The 22,970-nt window shown below is 45.0% G+C and overlaps 2 protein-coding genes across 6 annotated transcripts in view; both read right to left on the bottom strand.

Moving 5' to 3' along the window:
- Positions 1–18,072, bottom strand: part of dip2ba (disco-interacting protein 2 homolog Ba) — a 119,765-nt gene extending 101,693 nt beyond the window's left edge. The window contains 1 exon segment of the mRNA XM_084333912.1: positions 17,866–18,072. Coding sequence (XP_084190038.1) covers positions 17,866–17,950 — 85 coding nt within the window. The 5' untranslated portion in view covers positions 17,951–18,072.
- Positions 18,073–22,616: 4,544 nt separating this feature from the next.
- Positions 22,617–22,970, bottom strand: part of atf7a (activating transcription factor 7a) — a 62,852-nt gene continuing 62,498 nt past the window's right edge. For all 5 annotated transcript variants that reach the window (XM_084333915.1, XM_084333913.1, XM_084333914.1 and 2 more), the window contains one exon: positions 22,617–22,970. This exon is cut by the window's right edge. In XM_084333915.1, the coding sequence (XP_084190041.1) occupies positions 22,834–22,970 (137 nt within the window). In that variant the 3' untranslated portion in view covers positions 22,617–22,833.

The following is a 22,970-nucleotide window of genomic DNA, read 5'->3' as shown; positions in this document are numbered from 1 at the left end:
CTATTTAGCTAATGTGGATAGCATTTTGAATAGCATCAATGCTAGCTGGCTGGCTACAGCTTTATTTACTAAATTATGGAGGCTTTTTAATCGTCAAGGTAAGAGAGGATTTGTCATGATCAACTGAAGGCGTATGCTATGGAACAATATGTGCTTGGGTTTTCAGAAAAAGGCCAGCTATGTGAGGTGGTAGTACTCTGTATATGCCATTGTTGTTGTGATGTTTTCACACGCGGGGTAAGGGAGAGATGGGCTATCGCGTCATCGTCGGTTCAGGAGAAGACGCGTTTCACTTGTAAAGATGGTGACGCAATGGGGGGCGTCTTCAGAATTGCGCACTCTGGGAGCTGGTATCAGAAAGTAGCGTCTTTAGGCTGCCAGAACGCAGTTCCGTGTGGCTGAAAGGTGCAAAGATCAAATACTTTGCCTGATACGACCGAAATCGTTTTAGTCTGGACATGGACATGGCCTGAGAATAGGAGACTTCTCTTTGATGACCCTCCCGGAGCTCGGATAGGAGTAGGTCTGAGGCGGCCAGAAGATGCAGAGCGTAGGGGTCTTGAGGGTGTGTAGTTAGAGACCATTGACCGGAGGTAGGCGCGAACAGTTCCCTTTGCCGCACGGTATGCCAGGTCGAGGGCCTTGAAGCGGATTCGTGCAGCAATGGGGAGCCAGTGCAGGTCCCTAAGAAGTGGGGTGACATGGGCCGACTTCGGTAGTAGTGGTAGTGGAGTTTTTGACCAATAGTTAATGAAATTGGCACTATAGCACACAGTAGGAGAAAAGAGGTCTCACAAAAATTGTCATTGCGTGTTCTTCCAGCGCATACACAAGGACGTACAAGCATACCACAGGTACGGGGGTGACGTAGGAAACAAAAAAAGAGTGCACTGACTGGAGGCATGTAAACATAACCTTGCGCTTCAAGTTTTGCTTCTGCAAAATCTAACAAGCTAACTGTGTGTCAATCAAAGGATGTCATGATTCATTCAAACTTTGCCAAAACCAAAAGTGAAACTCAATACGGATGGGATATCAACACTGCGAGAACAAGGGAAATGGCGAAAATGTACTTTCAAAGGTTATAAGGTAGGGCTGGGCGATATGGCCAAAAATGATATCACAATAACGATATGATAATGTTATCATATCACTCGATATTCACATATACTTATTGTTATAAGTATAAAAAAAAAACGGATGTATGTTTATTTTGCAGCAATTCTTTGTCGTTGCCGCCATCTTTAGTGTTACAGCCCCTCACACTCCAGTTCTCAGGTTGCAGCTGGTTTGAAAGCGAAAGTAAACAAGCTTCTCTGCTGGCTGTGGCTCCAGGGGAGTTGAATAGTTCTGGCTCTGCTAGTTTCTTTTCTATCTTTTGGCGCTTTTTTGGTGGACAAACCACCACACATGTGCACCGTGACTCACGACTGGAGACTAGCTCTGATATATTTTTTTTATTATCGATCGATATCGATTATTAAAATATATTGCGATAATTAGCGTTATCGTTTTATCGCCCAGCCCTAATATGAGGTAGGAAATGTATTCAGCTTGAAAATATGTAGATGGAAAAATAGCAATACTTTGTCTTATAGGGACTGCTACTTTATCATTTCATTGAGCTGTAATTAACACAAGGATTTGTGTGCGATTATGTGCAGAATAAATCAGCATTGTTTTTTGGTGAAGTGCCACTTTAACTCATTCCCCGCCAACAATGAGTTTACTCGTTATTGGGCGCCAATCGTTGAACGCCAACAATGAGTATACTCGTTATTTGATCGTTTTTCCTTTTATTTAATATTTGTATTCATTATTCATCCAGGGACCTTAGCGTTACCATAGGGAATGAGTCTGAGGGGCCTTTCTCACTCACCCATTCGATTCCGTTTCATTCCGTACCGTCCTCATTCCGGATCGGATGCGAACTTCCCCCCTCCCTCTCCCCCCTCTAGTTTGTGTACACACTTCAGTCTTGGTTCGCTCCGGGTTCTGTTTACGGTTTGCGTTTTGAGCGTTTACGCTTGCCGTTGGCGATGATGTCACGCTCGAAAATGTAAACAGGAAGTGTGTTAACACGGAGACTGGATGTTGATATAAAAGAAACAAATAACCAATAAATATGAAGTTATATTTGAACCTCTGTTGTCAAGCCTTGTCAATATAACCCACCCCCCTTTTCTCACGAATGGAACTCTGTTGTAGAGTCCGCTTTTGAGCGTTTTGCAGGGTTAACGATAACGCTAAGCTAACGGCTAACGCTAGTTAGCTTAGCCTTTTACTAGTAACATTGCTCGCATCGATTATATTGAATGTCATTGATCTACTGGTCGACCACGGCCGACTGGTTGGGCACCACTGGTCTAATAGAAATAAATGCATTCGAACAAGAAAGTATAGTATACAGCAATGGCTAACGCTAAGCTAACGGCTAACGCTAGTTAGCTTAGCCTGTCCAGCAGCTGGACTGGATCCAGCAGACTGGATGCTGATATAAAAGAAACAAATAACCAATAAATATGAAGTTATATTTGAACCTCTGTTGTCAAGCCTTGTCAATATAACCCACCCCATTTTATCACGAATGGATAGTGTTGTAGAGTTCGCTTTTGAGCGTTTCCCAGGGCTAACGCTAAGCTAACAGCTAACGCTAGTTAGCTTAGCCTAATCTAGTATAGCCTGTAGCACTTATTTTTCAGCAAAGAACGTGCAATAAACAAAACGGATACATTCACTGTGTGTTCTGCCTCTCATTTGTTGATGAAACAAAACTAACATCAACACAATTGAACACCAAAAGCTGAGTTTAGGCCTAATGCGAGCCAGGGAAGTGCTGTTTGTAACGTGGCTTCATGTTTTCATCCACTGAGCTGTGAGGCTCCACATGCTTGTTTGGTTGCGGTCTGAACTCTCAAATTGCCCATAAATATCGTTTTTGTGGGTATTGTCCAGTTGTTGCTGTGTGGTTTTATCTGCCCAAAATTCAAGCAAGCATGAAAAGCATTACAGTAACGACGTTGTGCGTGTCACGCCCCCCGCTCCCACTGGCCCGCATCCGAAACCACCTATTCCAACCGGCCCAGGTTCAGCGGGGGGTAAAACGACTCAGCGCCGGTTCGATCCCAAAAGGGGTGTGTCCGTCTGAGTGAGAACACTCCCCCCACATCCCCGGGGGCGCTGATTCGATCCCAATAGGTGAGTGAGAAAGGCCCATGAGGTCGCCAAAGTGCTATACCGGCCGCATCCAGCTAGACGGCGGTATCGAGCACCTTTGTAACCTTGTATCTTGGCCTGTGGAACGGCCAAATGTCTCCGGTTTCATTTTTCCTTGTCGGGCGAGGCAAGTGGTTCTCCCGGTTCCATTAAAGCGCGTCAAATATCCCCGATCCATATGTTGTGGTGGATAATGCCGTGGACCAAATGGACATTGGATGTACCAGATGGCGATCAAACAATTGGAATATTATTTTTGGAATACTCCCGATCACAGGTAAGGACGATCTGACGTCAATTTTAGCTTGATCCTGCAATGGTTTTATACCGATCGAGCTGATAAGCGTTTTTAGTGTTCAATACGAATGCCGTTACTGACAATCAAATAATCAGAAACGACCCCCCCCCCCTTTCATGCATTCATGATGGAACATAATACCTATGATATAGATTTGATTTTGGAATAATAGTGTGTACAGGCAAGAAACGGCAACGTCTATAGTTGAATTGACGTATACGGCTATAACTCAGCATTTTGGGAATTACCATAGACCGCTCTAAAACCATACTTATATTCACCACGGTATAACACGGGAACGTATGGATGGGAAAATTTATTATTTTTCACATATTGAACGATAGATAGGTGATGTCAAATGGGCCATAGTATTGTATCCATAGCTATAATATAGAATATAGTTATAGCTCTACAAACAAGGTGATGCACTCCTATCTTTTAAAGCGTGGCAGTGCTAGAGCGGGGCCCGACTAATTCCCGGCGGTCAATGAGTTAACTTAACATACCAGTCAGTCAACATCTATCAGGATGTGATTTGTGGTTGGTGCCAATTTCCCCAATTGCCCCTCACATGACAATAAAAACATACCATGTGCCTTATGGAAAGCTTATAGCTTAGTGCTGGCTGTGTTCCATCCCTTTATGGAGGCCATATTCATGATCAAGCTCCTTGGCCTTTACGGTCTAATCACACATTACATGCGAGGACCTTCTGAGGAAGGACGTTAACACAACGTATGAGTCATTAAATCAATATCAAATCGCTTGTAATGAGGCCTCGGCTGGAACAGCGGTGATCCAGGATGTTTAGAGCATCACCAGCGATGAAAACCACGCTGGCCTGACAGGCCTACATTGCCCATGTCTCATGGACAGCTCATGTTGCAGACCTCCCACCCACCACTACACACGCCTATTAAACAGCCTGTCACCGGCATGGGAAATCTATCCCGCCACGAAACTGGCATTCCCTGAAACCTAAGGGTCCGTTCGAGAAGGTGTAACGTTACCGTTAAACGCTCAAACTGAAAGAGTGGTCTGTACGTACGGATGCCTGTGTCTCGCTCTAAAAACGAACCAAGCCACAATGTCAGCAAAGCGTTTCCCCTTCATATGGAACGGAGGTGCTTACTCAAGACGGCTGGGTGGCAGTGGTTACCTTCATCCACACACAGGCAGGTAGAGGGTTAGGGTCCGGAGGGGTGTTTTTGTGGTGAGGTGAGTCAGTAGTACCACATTGGGAGGAAGCTGAAGCTGCAGTTATTGAAGGTGGAGTGTTCTTCACACAACCCCGTTGAGCTCTGCAAAGGGGGTGGGGTAAAGTGCCAGTTGACCCAAAACGTATCTGGGTCAACGTATGAAGCTGAACGGTAAACATATTTTATTATGGGGGTGTTCTTCAGTAGAGATTTCTTTCTATACAATACAATACAATTTTCAAATGTATTTTCTTTCTTTTGCCGCTTTGAGCGCCACAAGCCGAGTGCCATTCAGCTCCATTGTATTGAGTGACGGCTAGGGATGGGTACCTTTCACATTTGAACCGATACCGGTACCTGTGAATCGATACCGGTACCCAACGGTACGTTTTTTCTGTACTTTAGTCTCAAGAAATTTAATTTACCTACCTCAGTCGTGAAAAAAAAATCCAAACTTCAAATAACTACAATTTCGACAGTTTTCGGTTTGCCATTGCTCCGACTGCTTTGTTGTTGAATCAAGTCAAATCCTAGGTAAGCATATATTGTGCGTGTGAACGTTGACATTTTTCCGGTATCTCACTTGATTCGATACTCTGTAGTACGGACGTGTTTCGGTTCGGTACCTCAAAAGTACCGAATTCGGTACCCATCCCTAGTGACGGCAGACATCTCTAAGGCGCAGACATCTCTACAGCGCAGACATCTCTATGGCAGACATCTCTACAGCGCAGACATCTCTACAGCGCAGACATCTCTATGGCAGACATCTCTACAGCGCAGACATCTCTATGGCAGGTATCTCTACAGCGCAGACATATCTACAGCGCAGACATCTCTACAGCACAGACATCTCTACAGCGCAGACATCTCTACAGCGCAGACATCTCTACAGCGCAGACATCTCTATGGCAGACATCTCTACAGCACAGACATCTCTATGGCAGACATCTCTACAGCGCAGACATCTCTATGGCAGACATCTCTACAGCGCAGACATCTCTACAGCGCAGATATCTCTATGGCAGACATCTCTATGGCAGACATCTCTACAGCGCAGACATCTCTATGGCAGACATCTCTACAGCGCAGACATCTCTATGGCAGACATCTCTACAGCGCAGACATCTCTATGGCAGACATCTCTACAGCGCAGACATCTCTATTATATATAATATAATCTCTATTATAATAATGTCGGGCGACTGCCCACAGACACCTATTTGATTTAAAGTCGGCAGCAGCACGAGTCTCGGGACTTATTTTATTTGGAATATAATTACTTTATACGCAAAAGTAGCCTAGTTTTAAGTAAAAATATTATAAATCTACATGCCTTGAGGATGTCATTCTTTATATAGCCTACCTACCTATCAATTGTTTTTAAGCTCAATAAACTCGGAATTTCTCTCATTTGACCGGTACATTGAAATCTACCGGACACTGAGGCCGGCAACAATTTTTTCTAACGGAAACCCTGGCGCAGACATCTCTATGGCAGACATCTCTACAGCGCAGACATCTCTACAGCGCAGACATCTCTATGGCAGACATCTCTACAGCACAGACATCTCTACAGCACAGACATCTCTATGGCAGACATCTCTACAGCGCAGACATCTCTACAGCACAGACATCTCTACAGCACAGACATCTCTATGGCAGACATCTCTACAGCACAGACATCTCTACAGCACAGACATCTCTACAGCACAGACATCTCTACAGCACAGACATCTCTATGGCAGACATCTCTATGGCAGACATCTCTACAGCACAGACATCTCTATGGCAGACATCTCTACAGCGCAGACATCTCTACAGCGCAGACATCTCTATGGCAGACATCTCTACAGCGCAGACATCTCTATGGCAGACATCTCTACAGCGCAGACATCTCTATGGCAGACATCTCTAAAGCGCAGACATCTCTATGGCAGACATCTCTACAGCGCAGACATCTCTACAGCGCAGACATCTCTACAGCGCAGACATCTCTATGGCAGACATCTCTACAGCACAGACATCTCTACAGCGCAGACATCTCTATGGCAGACATCTCTACAGCACAGACATCTCTATGGCAGACATCTCTACAGCACAGACATCTCTACAGCACAGACATCTCTACAGCACAGACATCTCTATGGCAGACATCTCTACGGCGCAGACATCCCTACGACAGACATTTCTACGGCAGACATTTCTACGACATTTATCTCCATAACTAGATAAATCACATTGAAACTATGTGGATGGATAGACTCCAGGTGGGGGGAGGGGCATTTAATTTTTTTTGGGTGAACTGCCCCTAAGCCTTTAAGAGTTACTATGTGGCAGAGATTAAGGCACACAGTGCTGAATCAGTTCCAACGTGGCGAGTTCCAAACATGGCCTCCGATAAATCTAAATAATCCCTCTGTTCCAGCATCATCACTGTGTCATCAGCAGACATGGGAGGGTGACAAAACCGAGATATAGAGACAGAGAGAGAAGCATAAATATATAGAGAGAAAGAGACAAAGAGAGAAATAGAGGAGATATACTGTATATAGAGAGACAGAGATAAACAGAGAGAGGGGGAGAGAGAGAGGGGGAGACAGAGAGAGGGTGAGACAGAGAGAGGGGGGAGAGACAGAGAGAGACACAGGGAAAGAGAGAGGGGGAGAGACAGAGAGAGAGCGAGAGACAGGGAAAGAGGGGGAGAGAGAGATAGAGGGGGAGAGAGAGAGATAGAGAGAAACATGGAAAGAGAGGGGGGAGAGACAGAGAGAGAGAGCGAGAGACAGGGAAAGAGGGGGAGAAAGAGAGATAGAGGGGGAGAGACAGAGAGAGACATGGAAAGAGAGAGGGGGGAGAGACAAAGAGAGAGAGACATGGAAAGAGAGGGGGGAGAGAGAGAGCAACCTACTACTGTGAAAGGAGTGTGAGATATGCTGTTAGCAGGTCTTGGATACATCTTCTTGTTACTCATGGTGTCACATACGGCTACTCCTTCCTTGAACATGTTGAGCCTCCATTCAGTTACTATGACCAAACCTAGCGCTGTTCCACTACGACAAAGACAACACTGGACCAGCCGACACAGCCTTGCTGTGACTGTACACGGCTCCTAGTCAGTGTCAAAATATTAAGACCAATCCTTTTCCATTCAAACCCATCAATAGACAATGGACAGACTTGAACTAGTCCTCGTGGCACTCTGCTAGGCCTGGGCGATATGGACAAAATATGGAATCACCATGTGATTCTATATCTTTTTCGTAAAATCACGAAAGAAGAAGTATTTTTTTTCTTCTTCATTTTCCTCAAACATCACACATCAACATACCAACTTCAAAACAATAAAAACATCACAAACAACACAAAAGACATTAGACATTGGACATTTCCTCCCCCACTCCCCCCCCCTCTCCCCAAGACCGTAAAATACAATAGACCTGTCGCTAAACCACGCCCCAAAATAGAATTTGTCCAATCATATCACAGCAAAATCCTCGCTGCACAAACCTCAGTCAACTAGGATTGTAGGCTGTATCAAACCAGACGGCTTTGATCGAAACCACTGTCAAGAGTTCAGTTTTATGTTATTATCTACATAATATCCGATGGTGAAACGCTGTGCGTGGGGTACCTGTAATTCGGACACCAGGTACCCTGAAAGACTGGATGGAGTAGTATATTTCATACCTTTTCCGAAGCCCAAACAAAAAGTGCAAGCGGTGGATTCTACTGTGTCGTCGACCACATACACAACTGAATGTGAAGACCATTACCAAGGACACTTATGTTTGCTCAAAGGTAAGGTCAATTCATAAAGACATATAATTTGACGGCATGTATTAGAAACATAGACCAAACTATTAGTTTGCTAACGTTTGACTTTGACTGCGAACTAGCTATTGTATATCCAGCCTAGTTAGCTAAAGTTAGCAGCTACCATTACCAAGGACACTTATATGTTTGCTCAAAGGTAAGGTCAATTCATAGAGACATAATATTTGACGGCATGTATTAGAAACGTAGACCAAACTATTAGTTTGCTAACGTTTGACTTTGACTGCGAACTAGCCATCGTATATCCAGCCCAGTTAGCTAACGTTAGCAGCTAGCTAACGTTAGCTGCCAACATGTAACGATACCGCAGATATTTCTGCATCATAAGGTTAGCTTTCTACATCATAACGTTAGCTTATACTCTGGACTGGATTGATAGCAGGGCTAGTACTAGTAGAGCCAGCTAGTGGTAAAGCTCCCAGGTGTGAATGGAACTGTGTGAATGTGAAGCAGGGCTTTGCTGAAAAAGAGCATTCATGCTCAGCGAACCTACCCTGGTAAATAAAGGTTATATACAGAACCATAACCTAGCCCCAACCATAACCATAAGCTAACCCTGACCATACTCTAACGCCGACTGTAGCCACTAGGTTTGTTCCAAAAGGCCACAGATGAGTGTGAGTGTATCAACCGGTTTGTAGGAATCAATAAAATCCACTTTGAGCTGCATTTTATGTATGAAAGATGCTCCATAAATGAACTATTATTATTATCTGTCTATGCTTAGCTAATACTCAGCTTTTTGTGTTTTTTTCACAGAATGAGGTGTGCTGGAGATGTTACTGCCTCTCCCCCTCATCCCTCTCCCCTTATTCATCACCCCTCTCTCCTTATCCATCACCCCTCTCTCCTCCCCTCTTACTCCAGATGAGGAGTGCCGGCTCCCCGGAAGGTGGACATTACTAGAAAGCTAAAGAATGCTTAAAATTTTATAGGAATGTTAGAGTTACATGCTATACTATGTTATTTGATACTATCTTGTCTAGCACAGTCTCAGGAGCGTAACAGTAAGAAGCATTTTGTATGAAAGTATTCTGTACTTCTGTATGACAACTATTAAAGAAACTTGAAACTTGAAACTAGAGGTTCTAGAGAAGGTTCTACTATGACATCCTCACCAACATTCCAGAATGATCGGGCAGGACTAAGGTTCTAGAATGTACTGCCATGACATCACACACGTTCCAGAATGTTCGGGCGGCACTAATTTTCTAGAATGTTCCATCCTAACGATAGGTCTGTGGGTGAATTATGTACAATTACAATCACTACAGTACTGTATTAAGTTTCAAAAGTAAAAGTACAGTACATATTCTATAGGGTGTTCTTGTATTTCAGTGCATTCAACCCTCGATTGACCTGAAGGTTGTTAAAGTGGTCCAGTTATGCTGCTCTGTGTCCCTCAGATTGCTGGTTTACAATGTTAAAGTACTTAATCTTCATCAACAGTTGCTGATATTGCAAATGTCAACAGACCAGGCTATTAATCCACAATAGAGGTACTAGAAGAATATAATGTTAAATTACCATAGATGTATCACAACAACACATGATATTGTTCGCTATTCCAGTTTATATCGTACATCCATTTGTGTAACTGTAAATCCATGTATATTTATTGTATATATTAAAAATAGTGGCTATTTATGTACACTTTAGTTGTGGGTTTTCTTTTCTAATCAGAGTGATCTATCTTGAGAATGTGTTGTATATGCATTTATTTATATGTATATTAAATATAACTTATACTTAGTGTTATAAGAAAAAGAAAATGTCCTGTACCCATATACTGTGATTTACAGGTATTTTGGTAAATGGCTGTATTTATATAGCGCTTTTATCCAAAGCACTTTACAATTTGTTTCTCACATCTTACCCATTCACTCACACATTCACACACCGACGGTGGAGGCAACCATGCAAGGTGCCAACCTACTCATCAGTGTCTTGCTCAAAATCAAACCGGGAACCTCCGGATTACCAGACGACTGCTCTACTCCCAAGCCACTGTCGCCCCCTATTATTAGGTCTATTTTATTATTAGGTATTTTTACTTTGGTCTCTATCACTATACATTTATAGTTAGTGTAATCAATCATTTGACCTGATGTACACTAGAATGTGCAGCATACCATTCTCTGACATCTCACCCCTTTATGGATGAGGATTGTTGGCAAGTGACAGCTCTCACTTTTTTCCTCATTCTAGTGACTAGTAGTGACACAACTGTCGGGTCTAGCTCGTATACTGCGTTGGACCACTAAACTAAATGTATCAGCAATAGTAATAATCATGGATTATCGTCATAGTTCTTGTAATCTTCAATCAAGTCAACTGTAAGTAATGCAACGTTATCTATAGCTAATGCTTGCATCACCATGGAGGTCTAAGGTAAATGTGTATCTCATGAACGTACTTTTCCACTGCATATTGTAACCCTCTGTCTGCTTCTAGATGAAATATTTGTGTTATCTTTAAAAAACAGGTCTATTACCTGCTGTGGTAAATCTCCCGCGGCATAGCCCCTTTCGTGACTGTGAAGCAAGGCTTGCATCACAGTCAGGAAAGGGGCTACCTATGGCCATCGTCAACGAGAGTCATCCACGGTCGGCTTAGCTTGACCGAGTTTTCAAAGGGGGCGTGGCTGAGCGACGGGTCTATTGTGATGGTTCCTTTTTCATTCAAGACAAGGGTAGATCTTAATCCAATTTCCCTCCCAAAATCTTTATAAAATATTGCTGCAAGGAAAAAGAGATAAAAAATAAAAAAAAATACAAGTAAATATTTTTTTTTATGATTTGTATACATAATTTACAACAGTATAGGTTGTATGGTGTAGATACAAATCCATACCTTTGAATGGATCCATGATGATGTATCTTCATGTTACTCATAATATACTCCCAGCCCTGCCAGCTGAGGCAGTAAGGGGTTAAAGCAGACTGAAGCCACACCCCGGTTCAATTTGTTTTCATGGCCTTTGTTTTACCTCGTTCTCCGGGGAGTTGAATCAAAAAGGGGGGTCCATGACTACGGGCCGGGCTCCAACACAATGTGTTCTGAAGGGGCCAAGTAGGGAGATACCATCATTCTGTTGTTGTGTGTGTGTGTGTGTGTGTGAGACGTGTGTGTGTGTGGGGGAGGGCGGGGGGGGGGGATTCCTGAGGACTTGGGAAGTCACTGGAACTTTTCAACAGCTCTCTCAACTCTGGTGATTAGGAGCAGCTGTTTAAAATGCGTGGCATGAGTCGTACAAAATAAAATGACTCAATGGTGACTGATGGAATCTGTGGCTGGCCTTATAATGCGATATAAAATCTGTGTGGCATATGTACAGTAGGCCAGTCTTAACGGGCCGTTACCGTGACGTCACATTAGGCCCCCGCCCTGAGCTCTTGACCTATATATAGGAACAGACCAACTGCTGAGAACATGACCTCCTCCACACCCTCTCAAAAGACTGTAATGATCAGCTGTGATCAGAGAGGGGGGGGGGGGGGGGGTAGAGAGAAAGAGAGAAGGAGGGGGGGGGGTCAGAGAGAGACAGAGGGAGGGAGAGATGAAAACAGAGGGGAAAAAACATAGAAAGAGGGGAGAGGAGTGAGTGTCAGAGATAGATGGATAGAAGGGAGAGAGGTTGACAAAGACAGAAAGAGAGAGAGGGGGTCACAGAGAGAGAGAGGGAGAGAGGGGGGGCACAGAGAGAGATAGAGACATAGAGAGAGAGAGAGAGAGAGAGAGAGAGAGAGAGAGAGAGAGAGAGAGAGAGAGAGAGAGAGAGAGAGAGAGAGAGAGAGAGAGAGAGGGGGGGGGGGGACAGAGAGCGATAGAGACAGAGTGAGAGAGGGAAAGAGAGAGAGGGGGACAGAGTGAGAGAGAGAGAGGGGGGACAGAGAGTGAGAGAGGGAAAGCGAGGGAGAGGGGGGGGGGCACAGAGAGATAGAGACAGAGTGTGAGATAGAGGGGAGGGGACACAGAGAGAGATAGAGTGAGAGAGAGGGGGCACAGAGAGATAGAGTGAGAGAGAGGGGGGGACACAGAGAGATAGAGACAGAGGGAAAGAGAGAGAGAATGCACGAGCGAGCAGAAGACCCAGGCCAGGCTAGTTGCTACCGAGGGAGAAACAGACAACACAAAACACACAATGCTATGATAAGCTATAAAAAGATCCCAAGCCTGACGCAGCAGAATCATCCTGTCAACACTGTCTGTCAATGTCTATTTCCAGTCAGAGAGCTCATCTCATTGTAAAAAGCCTTTAATAATTAACACACCTATAGAAACTGTCCTCACAGGGCCAGACAGTGGGCACATTAGCCAGAGGCAGGCGGTTCGCCCCAGGCTGTAGTATTTCACGCGCACACACACACACAGGCTATGGGTGTGTAACAGTGACCCACATGTGGCAGGCTACCAGTTCTGACAGCCAGTGTGTGAAATAGTGCCCGGCAACACTGGTCCCAGCACCTCGAAGCATGAGCACACACACAGAGACACAGGACTGACTCCTTGGCTTGGACCTCTAAGGAGGGGCTCCACTTCAATAATGCCCAAGTCTTTTGTGTCAAAGGGACATTTGTTCCCCACCCCACCCCCCTCCTCGGCCATGAAAGTGAATTTGTGTTGCCAGCTAGGTCTATTTATATTCACAAGAGCATTCTTCAGCATTAGCAGTCACATGGCCTCCCGGACCAGTGGATCTACTAGTAGCCACACAGAGAGATAGGTTCTGTATCAGCTCCCACCGTCGGGACAGAACAACAACACAACACAAGCAGACTCTATTTGTATGCCACTGGCAAATACCCCATTCGCCCTAGGAGACATAAATCACAGTCCGTCTGTGTTTTAGGGGATAGGATAGGTCTGCGGTGTTGACTGAGTTGTAGAGTGGGTGAGTGGCGGGCCTGTTGCTGATAGGTGGTGGTAGGCGTCAGCACATGTCTGGTGTGTCACAGGCTAGGACTCACTCGATGACTCCAGGGCACCGCAGCAACGTGGGAGGGTTGTGCAATGCAAACGTCAGAGTTGTGTTTGTGAGTGTGTGTGTGTTTGTGAGGGTGGGGGGGTGCTCCCATTCATTTCCAACTATCTTATTATGAGTCACTTTTTTTTTCTTTCAAGACGGGTAACTTGCTCATAGGCAAACTTTGTAAACAGCGTTGGGGGAAGTGGGGGGAAGGGGAGTCGGGAACAGGTTCTCTCACTTTTGTGGTGAATGACTCTATGCCCTGGAGAGGAGGACACACCTAAGTGCCGTGACTCAGCGGCTCCACTGTGAGAGAGAGGATACAGGCTTGCCTCGTCTGTAAACATGTCACAATTAACACACTGTTAGCTTAGCACCACATTCACAGGTGGGACATCAAAGGGTCAGACGCTGCTCTTTTGTGCTGCCGTTTTTTTTTTTTTTTTTTTTTTTTTAACTTGTTGAAGCGGGTAGGTGAAATACAGAGGCCCCAATGGCTTCGTATGGTCGTTAACTTGACCGCGTTCAACAGCAGAAGGGGGATTTAAACGGAAGGGAGGGTCTGGGGCTGAGAGGGTTAGTGAGTAGTAGGGTGTCGGCCTATCTCTCTTGGCAGTAGAACGAGGTGGGCAGGTTGTTACCATGCAAGCCTCGCCCTCAACTACCACCTGTGGAGTTGGATCATGTACACACACACACAAACACACCAATGCCCACACACACGCACAGCAGCATAGAGTGTCTAGTGAGTGGTGACAGCCCCATGTCCTGGTATTTAATGAGAGCATGTGAATTATTCAACCTAACACCGGCCTGGAGGGAGGGGACTGCGGCCTACATTAACTATTCACATACACGCACATATATACACACACACACACCAAGCGAGCCGTTAGCCAAACAGCCTGGCCGGGCGGATATCCCACCTCCCATTTGCTTGGCCCGGAGGTTTTGGCTCAGAGGCTGCAAACAAGAAGATTTCATCCCTGCAGAGTTCTGACCTACTACTAGAGAGACTTTGTCTCTATAAAAGAACATACTACTTACTAGTTAATTCATAGTATTCTCATGACATTTCTCATCATACAGTGACTTAATGCACACAGCTCATTGGCCACGGTTGTCATTTAACCTGCTGTTTGATTACAACTAGCTGGTTGTTTTTTACCCAAGATGTCTGTGATTGAATACCATGAACCGTTGGAGAGCTAGGGCTTCTGCGCTTGGCTTGAAAAGCTATTTAAAAGGCTGCATTTGAGGTCATTCCAATAATGGTGTGCGTGTGAAGTGGAGCAAGGCGCCGCATCCATTGCTTAACAGGACAAGTGGTCATCTTCCTAACATCTGGCACAGCCGTTAAGAAAACAAGGCGGACAGCATCAGGCCTGGAGGAGTCCACCAGCCCAAGAGTGATCCTTGGCAGAGCTTCCACTCAGATAATGTGGTTACTACACATCTCCCTCAAAAGCCCTCGTTCCCTTTTTTTCTGCCAAAGTCGACCTCCCCCTTAGAAACATGGCACTAGTCTGCAAGACGTCAGCCAGCTCAGAGGAACTGTCTCGTCTGTCAAATCTTTGGTGTCAAAACGACAACCTCTTGGCGTGGATGTTCTGAAATAACAGCTGGCTAATGTGAGGACAGGCAGACCGCATTGGGAGGAAGAGTCTTCTTGTCTTATCCGTCATGTCTCATCATCAGCGGCCGTCACTAAAGACTGTGGTTAGAGAGGATGGATGGCAGATAGCAGCAAGGCTGGCTAGATGGCTGGGATGATGCCCTTGTTTCTCAAGACTGGCCCCGTCTTAATGCTTCTGTCCGTCCTTCACTGAACAAATGAGCGATCCGTTTCTGCTGCTGCATCCAGACGCTGGCCGACTGGCCTAGATAGAAAGCAACTGGCAATGATATGGATGCTCAATCACACTGGTCGGCGGGCAAAGATTCTAAACAGGCAGACAGTATGATCGTCAGAGGGCATTCCACAAGCTCTCGTACCCCCCTTTGTCTCTCAATAGCATAATAAATACAATAATAAAATGCGTAATGACAGCATGTGATAATAATTAATTAATTAATAATAATAACACATTAACAGCCCTCCACCACCACTCCCTACATTTTTTTTACCAGAGACATAGCACCCAAAGTCGTCCAAAATTAGAAGCACTCATGTGTTTGACAGTTTCAGAAGCAGTTTTGAGAGGTTTGAAAGTTTCAGGTTGCAGTGTTCAAGAATCATCGACAGTGTCAATTTGGCCAGAAGCCTGTCACAACACAGCAAATGGCTATTCCTTCATCTTAGAAAAACTCACTGCTGACACAGGCAACATTCCTCGACAACAGAGATATCGTAATTCTGTAATGCACTTGACAGTCAGGGGAGGAGGAAGAGGCGTCCTCCTCCTCCCCAGTGTCAGTTGTTGAAGGGAGCAGGCAGGGAGAGGCGGCCAGTCACTCCCGGCCCGACTGCACAACAGTAACATCGCCATGCAAGGGATGATCTGACGTCTTACTATAGAGTAAACCTCACGGCATCGTCCCAAGCATGACGGGCCCCTCCCTCCCTATAAGAGCAGCTCATTCCAGCACCACACACAAAGGCCGAGTTCAGTCCAACGGTCAAAATGCCAGCAGAGCTCCTGGCCACGGCGGCTCGGACGGGCTGAATGCTGCTCATTGTGTCACCACGGTCACTGGGGGCTAGCAGAACTGGGTTGTTATTTAAGAGGCCGTTTGGCATGCCTGTGTTCTCCTCCAAGCAACCCAACAACAGGCATTTCCGCTGGGTTCTGTGGAGGGCTTGTTATGGGCTGGGGGGGGGTCCTGTGTGGTTCTGTGACTCAGTCACACATGCAAGGGGCTGTTTAACTGGTACACCAACCAGAGACAGGGCTGGCATTGCATTACTAAGCTGCCATGATGGATATTTGGGTATTACAGCCTAGATGTACCCTCCCGCTAGACTCTTAGCAGGTGAGGCCAAACAGCCAGGCATTGTTTGGTCTTGGTGCGTGTAACTAATAACCCAGCAACCTCACAGGGTCGGCTGCTTCCTCAATCCCATAACCAAATGTCAACTGGCATGAGGGAGCAGACACAGATAGGCCATTGCAGGATGGAGCTTCAGATGAAGGTGTCAGGGAGGGAGGTTGGTCAGGGGGCGGGGGGCTGGCAGGGGTGTGACAGTGGGTGCAGTGCAGGGTAGGACAGCGGCTAACAGCTGTCCTAGTGGGAGGGGACTGTTGCCACATGTGTACATGATATAAAACTTTGTAAACTGCATTAAATACATCCACCATATCCCCATTAACTTGCACAGTAACAAACAATCACAAACACACATGCCAAACTAAGGCCACATAATTTCTTCACCATAAGGCTCATACAGTAACAAGTCAACCAAAAGCATATAATTCCAGTAACAACTGGTTTATGTATGTGTATGAGAGGGACATATGTAACAAAGTTATTGCTGATGCGCATCAACTCATTCAGAACACAAGTCCACAAGTACTGTTGTCTTTGTTACTATGACATTTACAATGTTGATGATAACACATGGCAGCTTCAGGTGAGGTGTTGTGATGAGCTGTATGCCAGGTCATTACATCTTCATACTAGTTGGAGGTCAGTCATCGCGATCACACACTGAGTGAGTCGCATCTGATCAGCTGTGCAACATAGTTACTCGGATGAAACATCCATCCCAGTGTATTAGTGCTGATCAATACAATTAGCCAAATACGAAACACAGCCATGACAACCAATAATGGTGAATTGGCTATATTTGTACATTACAGGGTGGAACGAGGCCCAGGCTGGCCAGACCTTGCCCCTGGCCACTCCAAGCTGTCAGACACACAGACAGTGAGACAGATCTGGCTGTGATGACATTATTCCACCTCATCGGTGCCACCTTGAGATCATTAACACAGAACCAGAGGAGGTGACGATTAAATCGACGTTTCGCTGATTTATTGAGAATCATTATAACGCCCTATGGCGTGAAAAACACAGACAGAAAAACACGAGGCAGTGTTCAGACATTATTTCTTTCTTCCTCTCTGCCTGCCTGTCATGCATTGCAATGCTGGCTAGCTCGCCATCAGTACCACAGACTGTACTGTAGCACAAGATAATAACCTGGCTGCTGCCACTGCGTTCAACGTGTCCGATCTATATTCTGTGCGTCCGTGTCTGTTCCCTACACCGTTCTTCTGGCCCATTCAGTGACAGATCATATAAATGATCATAACTCCGCAAACTACTTCATTAATTGATACCGGTAGCTAGAAAGCTCAGATGAATAGCTAGCTTGAAATGGGCTGTAGCATCCCCCCCCTTACCTTCAGATAGCTCCAGATCCAACTCCGCCAGTTGCTCTCCAACCTCTTCTGGTAGAGCAGACAGATCCACGCCACGGTCCGCCATGACTTATGAAATAAAAACAAGTACAGTCTAATTAAAAACAAAGCCGCTATTGTGAAAAAGGCTCCCCTCAAGATACAAAACTAGAATCGGAGTGGAAGAGACGATCCATTCGCACGGCTGGCCCCTCCGCCATAATGGGAACAACTCACCAATGGCAACGAGCGGTCACGTGACCACAGTTACCTCGCCAGTACAATAACCACGTAGTGGCTTCGAACCCCACTGCACCCAGATCAGCTCTTACAGCTGCTGCTCCCTCTGGCGTTACAGAACCCCACTGCACCCAGATCAGCTCTTACAGCTGCTGCTCCCTCTGGCGTTACAGAACCCCACTGCACCCAGATCAGCTCTAACAGCTGCTGCTCCCTCTGGCGTTACAGAACCCCATTGCACCCAGATCAGCTGTTACAGCTGCTGCTCCCTCTGGCGTTACAGAACAGAACCCCACTGCACCCAGATCAGCTTACAGCTGCTGCTCCCTCTGGCGTTACAGAACAGAACCCCACTGCACCCAGATCAGCTCTTACAGCTGCTGCTCCCTCTGGCGTTACAGAACAGAACCCCACTGCACCCAGATCAGCTCTTACAGCTGCTGCTCCCTCTGGCGTTACAGAACAGAACCCCACTGCACCCAGATCAGCTCTTACAGCTGCTGCTCCCTCTGGCGTTAAGAGGACAAGTTACAGCCGCACGTAGTTCATTATCTCACATAAGTCATATAAGAACTACATTTATATTTTACATACATCATACAGGATTAACAGATAAAATTATATCTGTGTGCTGGAAACCACCACATTTGTTGCATGTCATTAAATGTCATGATCTGTATATCCGTATGTCGTGTATGTCATAAATGTCATGATGAATTGAAAATGGGGGACTAGATGCAAACAAGATGAAAGTCTTTCTCTGGTCTGCATCTCCTTAAAAATGGTGTGTATTGAGCCGTACTGCATATTGTACCCAATTCTGCAATCTGTTAATACAATTTTCAAATCAATCAATCAATGTCGACTACAAAGAAAGAAATGGATAATAACTTTTGAACACAGATATAAATGGGGCCAGAGCACAAACTGACCATGCGGTTGAATTGTTGAAGAACCTTGTGTATTGTAATGTAATTACAATGTAAATGTCTATTATGTATCTGAAAACCATTGTGAGAAGTGGGTCTCTGTAGTCCTGCGGGTCCTGGGGTGGGAGTTTTTGGGAGGGGTGGGGTTTAAAAAAAGAAAGAAAATAATAAGAATTTGGTTGGTGCAGTGCATCGTTTTGTACATTTTATGATTTAACTGCCCTATGAATGCTTTGGTAGAAAAAAATTACGTTATTTTATTAAAATATATATTTTACATAGTGATGCTAAGCTCAGTAGGTGGGTATCCAGAATAGGCAATGGGCCTGGTTTATTTGGGTTCGATCATAAGTCACTCATTGTCTCTGCCTGTATGTTTTAATGAGGCTGGGTTATTATGTACTGAAAAAGATACATAACTCCTGCTGTAAATGAAACCAATCATCTCTGAATATCCATTTAGATGTCTTTTCTTTAATTAAAACTGCAGCACGGTAAGTGTTCATAGTATTCCACTTGGACATGCATGGAAAAGTAAATATATTCATATAGTACAGATATGTACAGTACAGGACAATTTCTGAAATCATCAGTCCAACCTCGGGGAGTGTGAATTGACCATATTCACATGGTGGCCATTTTGCTCTTATGTCACGCTCAGGTTGGGATTTCTAATTCTTTCCATCCTGTTCCCACCATGGGAATCCCAACACGAGCATGACATAAAGAGCAAAATGGCCAATGTGTGAATATGGTCAATGAACCATTAAAACACTAGGAGCAACTTTCACATATGTTGCGTTTTCATTTCTTGTTCTTCTCATAAACAATTCCGGTTTACGTCAATATGTTAATATACCATAATGATGGCAGCTATTCAACCAATTAAAAAAATAACTTAGCTGACTTTCACAAGGACAGTCAAAAGGCAGTTTGTTTTAGCAGATAATTAATAATAATATAAAAGAAATTGGGCTAAAATAACAGTTTTTCTGTTCCAGGCAGGACTAATGACATTATTCCATTGAGAAAACGAATGTGTTAAACAAATAAGTTCTCTATATTCATCAATACAACAAGATAGAATAGAAGCGTTATGACAGGATGTTGTATAGTGCCAACAATGGCACACAAAAAAAACACAAGAAATGAATTGGGGGGGGGGAAAGTGCCGATGACAATTACTAACATGAAAGCTGAATATAGTTTTGTATTTTCATTTCATATGAACAATCGTCTATTATTATAAAGGGGAGTGCCAGCCGGATATAGAGGCAGCTCCAGGAGTACAACACAATGCCAGGGTCACCATTGGGACTGTAGGACAAGAGATTCAATCAATTGTGAGAAGTAGTTACTGAGCGATCCTCAATTTATATGTATACAGTACATATAGAAGACAAAGATAAAGCCATGACTTGACATCACTGAAAGACACGTTGTGCGAAAGGGTAAATAGGAACATTATTAAAACAAACAGAAATACAAATCACAACCAACTTGCATCGTTTTAGTGCATAAAAGACATGCCCTTATGTTCATGGACTGATATCCTATTTTTGCAACATCATGCATCACAAATACACAATCATATAATATAAAGGGGGGAATACATAGTAATACAAGAAGAAGAAAAAAAAGAATCCCTTGTTTAGGCCTTAATATTGAAAAATTATTAAAATATTGTTAAAACCTGAAGAATTTGTTATTCAGAAACTGCCACAGGAGTTCTGAAAGTTTTTTTTAGGCCTCTGGTCGGTGTTCCCAGAGAAGATGGCGTTTTGCTAGGTCCCTCCTCTAGATGGCAGAAAAGTATCAGATCACGTTTATGTCACTGAAACAGGGACCGGTATGGTGATTTAACCCCGATATCAAAAGGCATTATTCCAACAATTACTCAGCGTAAAAAATAATCGTACTATCCTCAACCAAGATGGCTATTCCTATGGTAGAACAGCCAAATTAAGAGAGTTTGTTTTTTTCTAAGGCAGAGCCATTGTTTTTCCATGCAAGTTAATATTTTATTGAGTGTGGGTGTTGGGAGGCACCAGTGTGATCTTAAGGCAAGAATGATGACACATCAGATGTGTGTGTGTGTGTGTGTGTGTGTGTGTGTGTGTGTGTGTGTGTGTGTGTGTGTGTGTGTGTGTGTGTGTGTGTGTGTGCAAGTCAGGAGAAGTGATATAGACGGTGTCACTGAGATTTGATCTACAAAAAAACATTTATTTCCTACCCCCCAAAAAATTATAAGCAGGGGTCTTTGGGGTGTGTGTGATTAGTTGAAACTATGGCTTAGTTTAGGTTTGGTAGAGAGCTGAGGGACTCATCACACTCCAACAAGCAGCAAGGATGGCGGGCCATCCGGTGAAGAGTGAACCTGACAGACGAGTTTGGCGCAGAGCCACAGAGAGATGCAGGGCGAATTAGAATGGTTCCATAGAAGATGGTGATAATGGCAAACACTTTAATACTACAACTGCCTGTTGAAGGGGAAATGTGAGATGGTGATGGAGGCTATGAATTCCCTTCAGGCCAGAGAAAGAAAAAAAAAACTAAAACTAAAAAGATTCTTGAACATCAGTGTATAACTGCAGAAACTCAATCTACTGTACAGACACTCGTCTCTCGACAATCTCATTTTGGTTCTATGGCCAAAGCCGGGAAGATGTGCCAGTTAACTTGAATGACAGCTGCACATGTCATGAACATAACAACAAAGCTAATAGGGAAACGTCTCATGCTAGCTATCTAGGTATTAGTGTATCAAACCTTGAATAAGCAAACTGCTATGTTCTGATGTACATAGATATATACACACAGAGCCACTCGCACACAGTTTATAAATCAATCTTATTATAAAGGGGTGTAGATGAGGTAAGGTTTTTGGGGCGTGTGTTGAGATTACCTGGAGGTGGAACCACTTACAAAAGGTTGAGGGACATATTTGACACCTGATCATCTGGGTGAGTTGAACATAGAAAACGATTGCATCTTTGGAGTCAAAGACTTTTGTGTGCGCGCGTGTGTGTGTGTGTGTGTGTGTGTGTGTGTGTGTGTGTGTGTGTGTGTCTGTGTGTGTGTGTGTGTGTGTGTGTGTGTAAATGTTGAGGATGACAGCGAGGCCCCATCCACTGCTGCAACACTGCGGAGCCCTGTGTGCACTACTGTATGTTTGGTATCTTATTTGATGGAGTATGTTTATGAAACACTTGCATTGCCTAATGTGTCCGTTTGTGTACTTGCATGTGTGTCGACAACCGTCCAGGTGTGTGTGTGTGTGTGTGTGTGTGTGTGTGTGTGTGTGTGTGTGTGTGTGTGTGTGTGTGTGTGTGTGTGCGTGTGTGTGTGTGTGTGTAGAACCTGTCCCAAGTAAAGAGTTGGTTGCGGCACTAAACTTGGAGCGAGTGTTGCAGTCCTACAGTCCAGTGGAGAGTTTTGACTGAGGGTGAGGGGAGAGATGAAAAGGGGGGGGGGGGGGGGGTGTATGCGTCTGTGTTTGTGTGGGGTGGGGGTGGAGGGGGGTAGTTGGAGTCCAGCCCCTGTAGTCTATGGCAGAGTGAACAGGAAGCTCTCTCAATAGTCTCAGTCCATTCCCAGAAGGCTGCTAGTGCTGAGCTCCAGGCCACAGCAAGATGGCTCCACTGAAGGGGTGAGGAGGGGAGGGGAGGGGTGAATGGAAGGGAAAGGGGTGGGTGTTTAGGGGAGGGGGGGGGGGGCTGTTAGGGGGTGTCTCCCCAGCTCCTCTCCTAGTAGGTGGCGAGTAGTGTGAGAGCCACGTCTGGGCCGCGTGGGGCATCGTTCATCATCTGGCGGCGGACTGGGACTGTGCAGCCATGATGACGTGGGAGGGTGCGACCTCGGCCCTCTGATGATGCTGCTGCTGCTGCTGGTGGTGGTGGTGCTGGTGGTGCTGGTGGTGGTGCTGCTGCTGGTGCTGCC

The sequence above is a fragment of the Notolepis coatsorum genome, assembly GCF_963971535.1.
Source record: "Notolepis coatsorum genome assembly, chromosome: 17".
NCBI classification, from domain to species: domain Eukaryota; kingdom Metazoa; phylum Chordata; class Actinopteri; order Aulopiformes; family Paralepididae; genus Notolepis; species Notolepis coatsorum.
This window is presented reverse-complemented; position numbering and strand designations above follow the sequence as displayed.